Consider the following 10,000-nt stretch of genomic DNA (forward strand, 5'->3'; position numbering starts at 1 on the left):
GTATCATCGGCCGATGAGTGAGTAGAATTATGAAAAATAAACTTGAAGAACCATCTTTATCCAGGTCAGCAGGTCAGACGATGTCCACTCTTGAACATGAGTTTTTATGATTAAATACTGTGTGATCTCTTGTAAACCTTTTATTGTCTTGTTTTTATTCTTTTAATCATATATCTTTTTTTCTAAACTATGTACATTATGTTTGTAGTACATGTTTTAAAATCTGAAAGCTGTATGATATGCATTAGTTATGCACTCGTGATGAAGGGCAATGTTTAAACATTTGAAAATGATGAATATGACGATGTGATAATCATCAACACTTTATAGTAGGCTACACTCCATTCACTGTTCAAAAAATGAAACGACTTATTCATGGGTTCAGTTTGGCTTTCGAGTCTGGCGATTGTATTTCAGTTAGTTTAGGAAATGTCCAAGTAGCCCACACTCGTTTGTTATTAATTTCCACACAAATAAAACGGTCTGAAAATGGTTGCAATTATTTGTATTTCTCTTTCAACATACAGTATGTTAATCCCGGCTTGTCTCTCTCTCCGTCTCTCTCTCTCTCCGTCTCTCTCTCTCCGTCTCCCTCCCTCTCTCTGTCTGTCTCTCTCCCTCCGTCTCTCTCTATCTCTATCTGCCTCTCTCTCTCTGCCTCTCTCTGTCTCTCCCTACACACCCTCAATCATGTTCCTCCAGAACTGCGCCCTCCTCTCATTGTCTCTCCTTAGTAACTCCTCATTTTCTCACATGATTTCTTGGAATCTACACTGATCATCCAAGACAGGTACGTCGGCAGAAAATTCATGAAATGTTTCCTCATTCACCTGTCGGAGTGTGACGTGAGTCACGCCCTCTCACTAACCCTCAGGTTGCCGGTTCGATTCCCAGCCGGGCAAATGACGCTGTGTCCTTGGGCAAGGCACTTCACCCTACTTGCCTTGGGAGAATGTCCTTGCACTTACTGTAAGTCGCTCTGGATAAGAGCGTCTGCTAAATGACTAAAATGTAAACCCTGAAGCTGGGATTCTGAAAATAAGCCATTAGAATGGGGTTCCAGGTCAAGAGGTTCCAGGTTCCAATCCCTGTATTGTACATCATGTCTGCTGTATGATCCCCCCATGTTACTCTTACCTGGGAAAGGTGAACAGATGTTGGTGTTTGTCTGTGCACTGACCACTAGATGGCGCTTTTGTCCCAGTTAAAACACATTATAAATCACTTGGGCCTCTTTATTTACGGATACATGCTTATGTGTGTAACAACATTTTGTATAAAATGTGTAATTTCACCTTCTGATGGGTGTCAAGAAGTAAAAATCACATGAATATTTTTTTAAGATTCAAAAGTAAGAAAAGCACTTCAGCACTAAACATACTGTACATTTGACCAACAACCTGCATGACTTTTGATAGGAAACAAACCCTTAATATTGTTTCTGTAATAACTTCTCCTCAACGGAATGTGAAAAACCATCTTCAAACATACAACAGTGAAATACCATCTGACTTCCCACCAGGCAGAGATGCACTCCCAGTTCACAGCATCACTGTGTGGTCAGAGGGATTCCCTCCACCTTCTTATTTACCAAGGACGGCTCTCACCGTCGCTCCCACCGCCTCTCTCACAACCATCTGTCCGATCTGCAGCAGCACCCCTCCACCCACTCTTCCACCCTCCTTCTCCGCTCCACCCCTGTCCTGCTGCCCCTCCTCCACCTGCCTTTGGGTCAGTTCCACCCTCCTTTCCATGTAGGTTATTCTGTCTGCGTTCACCTTCACCGACTGTTCAATCACCTTCTCCAGCCTCTCCAGCCCCTCCTCCACCTTCCTCGCTCTCTCCTCCACCTCCCTCGCTCTCTCCTCCACCTCCCTCGCTCTCCTGATCAGCTCTCTCTCTTTTCTGTTTCTTTCTATCTGTTCCTCCTCTGCTTTCTTCTTCTTTATCTCTGCTTTTCTGTTTTTCTCCTCCTCTCTCAGTTCCTCTTTTCTTTTTCTCTTCTCCTCCTCTTCTCTCCTCTTTTCCTCTTGCTGTCTCCTACTCTCCTCCTCTCTCCTCCTTTCCTCTTGCAGTCTCCTACTCTCCTCCTCCCTCCTCATTTGCTTCTCCTTCTCAATCCTCTTTTCCTCAACATTGTGTCCATTTCTCTTGCCCTCCACCTCCTTCTGTTTCTTCCTCTCCACCTCAAATCTCATCTTTTCCCCCCTCCTCTCACCTCCACCTTGTGTCCTACATCCACCCTCTGGTCCTCCACCCCCTCCCTGTCCCTTCCTCCCCCCCCTGAGTCCTCTCCTCTGCAGGTAAGTGTCCCAGGTGTAAGGCTCTCCTGCGTTCTGCTCCACCACCTGCTCCATCTTCTCCAGCAGCCTGGTGACGTGTCCAGGGTGGATCTCTGGTTTGCTGTTCACAGCGTGGAGTCCTCCTCCACAGAGCCTCACCAGAGCTCTGATCACTTCCTGCTCCTCAAACTCCTCCCACTGTCTGCGGGTGAGCTTCTCTCTCCCAGTGACCAGCAGCAGGGTGCGCCTGAGGGCCTGCTCCCCCAGAGTCTGCTGGATCCACTCAGACACGCCCACGTCCTCTTCCGTGACTCCTCCCACCCTCACCACCAGCAGGAACACCAGGGGACCCGGGGAGGACAGGACGAGGGCTCTCTCCATCTCTTCCCTCAGTCCTTCTTCATCCAGGGTGGGGGTGTTGGTCCCTGGGGTGTCGACCACAGTGACCGTCCTCCCCTCCACCTCTCCTCCCTCCATCACACTCTGCAGGGTGGCCCTCCCCTCCTGGAACCGCTCTCTCCCCAGGAGGGAGTTTCCTGTGGTGCTCTTCCCTGCTCCTGTCCTGCCCAGCAGAACCACCCCCAGCCCTGGACCACCTGCTGGGACACACCACACCCTGTCAACCATCCCATAATACCCAGGACAACAGAAGTGTATCAGTAACCCCTGCACACCCTGTCAACCATCCCATAATACCCAGGACAACAGAAGTGTATCAGTAACCCCTGCACACCCTGTCAACCATCCCATAATACCCAGGACTGGTCCTAGAATTCTGCTTGTGTTTTCTATACAGAATATGTAAGACGCTTGGAAAAGAGTGTCTGCTAAATGAATAAAATGTAATATATAATCAAAGTTCACATGTAATAGCCAGAAGCTAATGTAAACATCGGATTAAACATCGACCAAAACATTGGCCAGGCTAGCGGAATCGGCAACACAGGCTCGGTCAACTAGCAGCATTGCGTGTCATTTGGAACTGACGTTGAAGTTCGATCTACTGATCTTTATAATTCAAATGCTTAATGATATATTGATTTCTTTCACTTTTTTACTAGCTGGAAATCGTCGGCTACCCCTTAACTTTCACTTTCATGGGCAAAGCTTTAGTTAGTTCATAACAGCACAATTTCAAACACAAGGCGTTTCGTGTTTTTGTGTTTTTAAAAACGAAATAGGCAACATAAATGTAAACTTACAAATACAATTCAACCGATCATTTATACAACCTAAACCGCATAACACAATTAACTTACGCGCTGAGGCTGCCATCTTGAATGCAGACGCACGAAAGTACCAACAGTGAATCTTGTAGTTTGTCCTGAAGACCAAGATGAGATCCCACATGAACTGTAGCCTACCTCTTGTCCCGTTGTTTGAGCGAGGTGAGGTTGGGCTACATTATAAATTCTTTGGAGCCTATCATACAGTGTTTCCCCTACTCAAAACATCACGACAGCGAACTTTCTACCTCGTAAAAAAATCACGACAGCGAACTTTCTACCTCGAAAAAAAATCAAATAAAAAAAACATTTCCTGATTGGCGTCGTTCCGGTGTTGTATCACCCGATGCATGACTCTCGGGTGATACAACACCTGTTTACCACAACGTAAACTGGATATCGTGCTGATTGTTTTTTAGAAGCAAATAGCCGGTGTGGCAAGACGCACACACTGACCCCTTCACCTCCAGACCCATTTTTACTTTTGAAATAGTTCATGTAGCCTCGGCTACTGCTTTCCATTCACTTTAGGCTACATTATTTCGTCAATGGATTGATAGGATCCTCCCAATTTCTCAAATCGCCCACAACGTATATAGTAGGCATAGGCCTAAGTTGCCTCACTACTTGAATGTAGTCTCAATGGACAGCATTTAAAAGTTTTTATTTAACAATTTAATTTGAGCTCATTTACACAGATTCTCCCTTCGTGTTAACTCGGTTATTATTGAAAGAAAAGATAATTCGACCATTACAAAAAGGTCTGACATCAAGAAACCAGTAGGCCTAATCGAATACAAAGTCTCATTGTACGAGAAGGCGTATGACTGAGTGTTTATACATGGATAATCGCGCGTGTGTGTGTACAAAATTGTATATGTGTAAGTATGCACGCAGAAGTATGTGTAAGTGTGTGGGTTTGTGTGTGACACAGTGCCCCGGCCAGCGTCGCTCCCCTCCTATGCCGTGCAGGAGCACGAGAGCCACACACGCGGAGACCCTCTCCAGCCGCTGGCATCTCTCCACTACTGCTCACGGGCCCCTGGGGAAGGTAGGCTAAGTGCTGAGACAGCTGCTGTTATTGTCGTGTTATCAGAGATTACTTACTGCATAAAGTTTTTTTGTCGTCGGAGACATTTTTGAACAAAAAATTTACTTTTGGGAAACTAAATAGCAACGCTCTTGTCACATTGTCACAATATGACATGTAATGTGTCATTGAGAGCATGTATATTTCAATCAATTTATTAAATATGTATTTGTATGTATCGTTGTGAGTTTGACCATTTGTGAGTACTATGGTAGTCAGTACAAATATAATATTTCTTAATATTTCTAAATATTTCTAAATATTTCTAAATATTTCTTAATATTTCTTAATATTTCTTAATATTTCTTAATATTTCTTAATATTTCTTAATATTTCTTAATATTTCTTAATATTTCTTAATATTTCTTAATATTTCTCTCCTTCTCTAGCAGACACACCTGGGGACAGAGACACACCTGGACAAAGAGACACCTGGAGATTGCAACACACCTGGACACACACACACACACACCTGAGTGGAACACACCTGGACACCTCTCACAGAGACAGGGCAGCAAAGGATTCTGGGGGATCTGGACTGTCACTAAAACGGATAAAAACACATAAAACGATTATCGTCACAAAAAACGCCTTCAAACAAGGACCCCTCCTCCGTCGTCATGGCTTCCACGGGACTGCAGCTGCTGGGCATGCTATTGGCTGTGCTGGGCTGGGTGGGCGGAGCCCTGGTGTGCGCCGCGCCGCAGTGGCGCGTCTCGGCCTTCGTGGGCGGGGAGATCATCGTCTCCCAGGTAACGTGTTCGTCGTTTACGTTTGACTAATCTGACAGACTCTTCCATCCAAATCGACGTAGAAACGGCAGGTGGGCATTGAGAGGGTGGAGGGAGGGGGGATTTGAACCTGTGGATGTTGTGTTTTGCCAAACTCCCCCGACCGTCGACCTCTCCCTTCCCCCAGGTGCTGTGGGAGGGCCTGTGGATGACCTGCTTGTCCCAGAGCACGGGCCAGATCCAGTGTAAGAGCTACGACTCCACCCTGGCCCTCCCCCCGCCGGCCCAGGCCGCGCGAGGCCTCACCGTGCTCTCCCTGCTCCTCTGCCTCCTGGCTCTCATCCTGGGCGTGGCGGGGGCCAAGGCCACCCACTGCCTGGGCCACGCGCCCCACATCCAGGCCTCCAAGGCCCGGCTGGGGTGGGCGTCCGGGGCTCTGTTCGTCCTGGCCGGCCTGGTGTACCTGGTCCCGGTGTGCTGGACGGCGTACTCAGTGGTGAGGGACTTCTACGACCCGGGCGTGGCGGCGACGCTGAAGAGGGAGCTTGGCCCCGCCCTCTACCTGGGCTGGGGGGCCGGAGTGCTGCTCCTGGTGGGGGGGGCGCTGCTCAGCGCCGGCTCCGCCCCCCCGCCCGCCCTCGGTGGGGGGAGGAGCCCGAAGGGGGCGGCGGTGGAGGTGAAGCAGCCGGAGAAGTCCTTTGTTTGAGAGGTTAGAGGGAGGGGGGAGAGAGAGAGAGAGAGAGAGAGAGAGAGAGAGAGGGATACGAGGACATAGAGGGAACGTGAGTGATTATTTTGTTGAACTGAATTTGATCAGCATTGTGTGGAACAATATATATCATGATTGTGTGGTGATTTCAATATATTTCATGATTTCAGTAGCTAACTTTCTCATACTCAGTTTCGGATCATATTAAAGACCCCTTGACAGTCTGTTATTAATCTGTGATTGTTATTTATTTGTAGTATTTTTTGTTATTTATCTATTTTTGTGGTTCAACTGTTGTTTATTTGAAATTGTTCTGTGGTTTATATCTAGTTTCCTTTCTTTAACTGTAGTTTATCTGTAGATGATCTAGGATTAACTGTAGTTTATCTGTAGTTGATCTGGGTTTAACTGTAGTTTATCTGGGATTAACTGTACTTTATCTGTACTTTATCTGGGATTAACTGTAGTTTATCTGTAGTTGATCTGGGATTAACTGTATTTTATGTGGGATTATCTGTACTTTATCTGGGATTAACTGTAGTTTATCTGTAGTTGATCTGGGATTAACTGTAGTTTATCTGTAGTTGATCTGGGATTAACTGTAGTTTATCTGTAGTTTAGTTTTGGTGTCCTCGTCTCTTCAGGGAGGATCCCATGGTGGCACGAGCTCGTCACAACATCAGTATTAATGTGTCATAACCGACGTCTCTCAAATTCCTAACTGCCTCTTCCTCAGATTGTGTGTGTGTGTGTTTACGTGTCTGTGTGTGTTTTTATGTGTCTGTGTGTGTGTTTTTATGTGTCTGTGTGTGTTTGACCCATAACCGCGTGTGTGCATGAACACACGTATAGACTTGTTTGTCTGGAATTCCTGAGTGTGTGCAAACTCAATCGTGTGGGCTGTGTGATGTGTGTGTGTGTGTGTGCTTACGCTTGTGCATGTGTGGGTGCAAGCGTGAGTGTTATTGTGTGTGTCTGTGTGCAACCAGCAGAACAATAAGCATCTGTGTGACATGTGGCACAGTGTGAGTCATGACTAACCTACTGGCCCCTTCACTAGGGCACTGTGCTGAGAGAGACAGGGAGAGTCCAGTAATTGTGGATGTCATTGGGAGTCTGAACCTAGAAGTGTTAAACAAGATGTTCATCTTATGTTAGTCTTCCACACCTAAACACCCCCCCCACACACACACACACCCACACACACACACACACACAGACATACACACAGACACACACACAGACACACACACTCACACACCAGTATACATTTTAAAAGGCTTTTCTGTTCTCTCCTTTCATTGTGTGTGATTTTTTTCCGAAAGGTTGAAAAAATATTTTTGTCGCGGTGGGTGGAACTCATCGAACGCATGAAAATACTAACGAGGAAGAGGTCCTGGAGTTCATCTGTTTGTCCACTAGGCGGTGTTAGCGGCATTTGCAATAAACAAATAATTATTTCACATGTACCGAGAGTGACAAGAGTTAGAAAAAGCAGCAGCTCCCATATATATATATATATACTTTTTCTATAACTTTCTTTTTTTCTCTCCCTACACAAACATAGCCAACAATCTATTACTGTTGTACTTTTGGATCGTGACCCAAATTCCATGTGCTTTAAACAGCTGATTGGCCGCTTCAGGGACGTATGTGTGTGTGTGCGTGTGTATGCGCGTGAGTGTACTGATTCCTGAGATGGTGATCTGGTTGGAATTCCCTGGCATTACGACACACACACACACACACCGGATGAAGTACGTGACTGTTTATCCAGACATGTCTCACATTGGTAAACACACACACAACTTAAAAAAAAAAGTTTATCATAGGCCTATATATTCGTTTTTTCTATTTTTTTGGACCCGTCAGTCAGGGCATGGCTAATTGTCCTAGCTTTTCCCCCCTGTACGGCACCCCTGCGCGCACGAGAGTCACACACGACTCTTAACTATCAGAGTGAACTAGGCTATTTAGCTTCGATCCAGAAACTTACATGCAGGCTTTGACCTGTTGCCCCAAACCCAACATACCGGTGAAGCCAGAACAAACTTGTAGGCCTATGTGTTTGTTTGTGGCTAACTTCTACGTTTTCAAAAGTTGTATGTTTAAACTAAGTAGCATGGTCTGTGCAGTCTGTAGAGTAAACGTAGGCCTAGTCTAAGTGATCTATCAGGAGGTAAAAAATCTATAGGAAATGTGGGCTAATAGTCAGTTCTGATTTTGTAACCAAGTGTGCCACTGGTTACTAACTTAAAGGATCATATTTTACATATTGTTTGTAATTTTTTAGTAGGCCTAGTGGTTAGGATGCGTTTAATTAAATACATACCATAGACTCATATTGGCTCAGATTCTCATTTAAACCAATGCGGAAGTGTGCGTAGCGCAGCAGTACTGTTGGCAGTGTATCATGGTTGTCAAGCTAGGGTTTAGCCCCTAACTCGGCGTTGGAACAACGTAGTATAGGCGAATACTCCTAACAACACTTTAACTGCTTTTGTCACGTTAACGCCGCTCGACTTTAAGAAGAAACTTTCACCCTGCTAAAGAATGAGGTGAAGTTGTCTCTCTTAAAGACACAGCACGCTGTGTTCTGTCTGAGGTGTTGTTGCTGGAGGTGCGTGTCTCTTTAAGAGCCGCGGGGAACTTTCATGAAACGGTGATGAAACTAGGGTTTGTGAGGTTGTCCTCTGGAGCGTGTGGTCCACGGAAGCGGGCCGCCTTAGCTGATTTTTCTGGTGCCTACAGGAACCGAGTGTCGACCTTTGGATCTACCGGAGTCGAACACGAGGAGGCAGCTCCTTCAACCTCGGTGGCAATTGGCTACTCGTGCACTCTCGCGACTCCCATTGCCTCGGTCTCTATCTATTAATTTCCTATCACGCGTCCTGCAAAGACTACAGCCAGCCTAGACACACATACGTGTTCAGTTCAACGCACACACCAGCCACGCACGCACTATGCGGCGCGTGTACGCTCGTACTCAGGCAACCCAAAGTCCCTCCTGTGTCGTTGCCAATCATCGGCATGTCTGAAGATTAACGAGACTATCAGACTCACTGCAGAGCGAGAGATCACAGCCTACATAGCCGACTTCCCCGTGTGTTGAGGCGGACTGGAAACTTGTCCCTCACCGCAGGCGCAGCATCGGATCGCGGACCGTAAACAGAACCGCTAGTTGTAGGCTACAGCCTACAGTGTCACCGGGAGATGACGGAGAAACGGATGTCGCGGTGGTACTTCGGGGGGCTTGCCTCCTGCGGGGCAGCCTGCTGCACGCACCCTCTGGACCTCATCAAGGTGAGTGCACGCGGGAGCAGGGAGAGGCGGCTTGGTTCTGACCCGGTGCACACTGCACAGCTGGACGGTAACCGAGTCAAACAAACCAGGGGAAGAAAATATAGGCTATATTTGACTACATAATTCTGCTGAGCCAGAGAGATGGAGGGGAAAGGTGTGCGTGGCAGATGCAAGACAGGGAGAGATACTTTATTGTAAAATAACCGGAAGAGAATTGGGGATTTATATTTTTCCTCTCCATCGCAACAGCCAGTCACATGACGAGAATGATGCGGATGTGTGTGTTTTCCGCTTGGTTAAGCATCCATATTAGCTCGAGCTTGTCGGTTCACTGCCCCACTGATTAAATCTCAGTGCACCATGGATCACGTTTCAGATATCGGTTTCAACACAGAACAATCAGCTAGCGTACCGTTTCCCCACACGGTGGCTTACAGATGCATTGAAAACAGGGTTCACGTGTGTTGGTGCCTGTTAGGCCTCGAGCACTGGCCGTTAGCTACAGAGTTCCCTGAGTAGAACTACTTGGGTGAGCACATCGGTATTTGTAGCGGAGTCACCGTTTCTGCGCAGATTTAAACATGTGATTGCAGATTTTCCTCTTTCCCAAGAGAGAGGGAAGGGGGGGGGGGGGGGAGAGGGGTGCGGTAGAGAGAGAG

The 10,000-nt window shown here is 46.8% G+C and overlaps 3 protein-coding genes across 6 annotated transcripts in view; 2 read left to right on the plus strand and 1 right to left on the minus strand.

Moving 5' to 3' along the window:
- Window positions 1-490: 490 nt before the first annotated feature.
- LOC146237331 (uncharacterized) lies at window positions 491-4,081 on the minus strand. 2 transcript variants are annotated; one of them, XM_084685203.1, is made up of 2 exons: window positions 3,542-4,081; window positions 491-2,881 (listed from the first exon to the last, which is right to left on the minus strand). In XM_084685203.1, the coding sequence occupies exons 1-2, from the start codon at window positions 3,630-3,632 to the stop codon at window positions 1,584-1,586; spliced, it is 1,389 nt and encodes a 462-aa protein (XP_084541329.1). In that variant the 5' UTR covers window positions 3,633-4,081; the 3' UTR covers window positions 491-1,583. The 2 variants fall into 2 exon arrangements, with proteins under 2 accessions (XP_084541329.1, XP_084541330.1); XM_084685204.1 differs by having other exon boundaries at window positions 491-2,878; window positions 3,542-4,078.
- Window positions 4,082-4,421: 340 nt separating this feature from the next.
- LOC146237332 (claudin-4-like) lies at window positions 4,422-8,371 on the plus strand. Of its 3 annotated transcripts, XM_084685241.1 has the most exons (4): window positions 4,422-4,559; window positions 4,988-5,350; window positions 5,517-6,038; window positions 7,364-8,371. In XM_084685241.1, exons 2-3 carry the CDS (start codon window positions 5,219-5,221, stop codon window positions 6,033-6,035), a joined length of 651 nt encoding a protein of 216 aa, XP_084541367.1. In that variant the 5' UTR covers window positions 4,422-4,559; window positions 4,988-5,218; the 3' UTR covers window positions 6,036-6,038; window positions 7,364-8,371. The 3 variants fall into 3 exon arrangements, with proteins under 3 accessions (XP_084541367.1, XP_084541366.1, XP_084541368.1); XM_084685240.1 differs by lacking the exon at window positions 7,364-8,371 and having other exon boundaries at window positions 5,517-6,262; XM_084685242.1 differs by lacking the exon at window positions 7,364-8,371 and having other exon boundaries at window positions 4,461-4,559; window positions 4,991-5,350; window positions 5,517-6,262.
- Window positions 8,372-8,688: 317 nt separating this feature from the next.
- Window positions 8,689-10,000, plus strand: part of slc25a10b (solute carrier family 25 member 10b) — a 6,799-nt gene continuing 5,487 nt past the window's right edge. Inside the window, exon 1 of the mRNA XM_084685234.1 lies at window positions 8,689-9,341. Coding sequence (XP_084541360.1) covers window positions 9,252-9,341 — 90 coding nt within the window. The 5' untranslated portion in view covers window positions 8,689-9,251. The remainder of the gene's footprint in view (window positions 9,342-10,000) is intronic.

The sequence above is a fragment of the Hypomesus nipponensis genome, chromosome 21 (genome assembly GCF_054491055.1).
Source record: "Hypomesus nipponensis isolate SF chromosome 21, ASM5449105v1, whole genome shotgun sequence".
Classification (NCBI taxonomy): domain Eukaryota; kingdom Metazoa; phylum Chordata; class Actinopteri; order Osmeriformes; family Osmeridae; genus Hypomesus; species Hypomesus nipponensis.

Bases quoted from the DNA above. Each gene is read 5' to 3' on its own strand.
- LOC146237331 (XM_084685203.1), bottom strand. From the start codon at position 3,632: ATGTGGGATCTCATCTTGGTCTTCAGGACAAACTACAAGATTCACTGT. The intron at 2,882-3,541 runs GTAAGTTAATTG...GGTGTGTCCCAG, and splicing joins CAAGATGGCAGCCTCAGCGC to CAGGTGGTCCAGGGCTGGGG.
- LOC146237332 (XM_084685241.1), top strand. From the start codon at position 5,219: ATGGCTTCCACGGGACTGCAGCTGCTGGGCATGCTATTGGCTGTGCTG. The intron at 5,351-5,516 runs GTAACGTGTTCG...CCCTTCCCCCAG, and splicing joins GGGAGATCATCGTCTCCCAG to GTGCTGTGGGAGGGCCTGTG.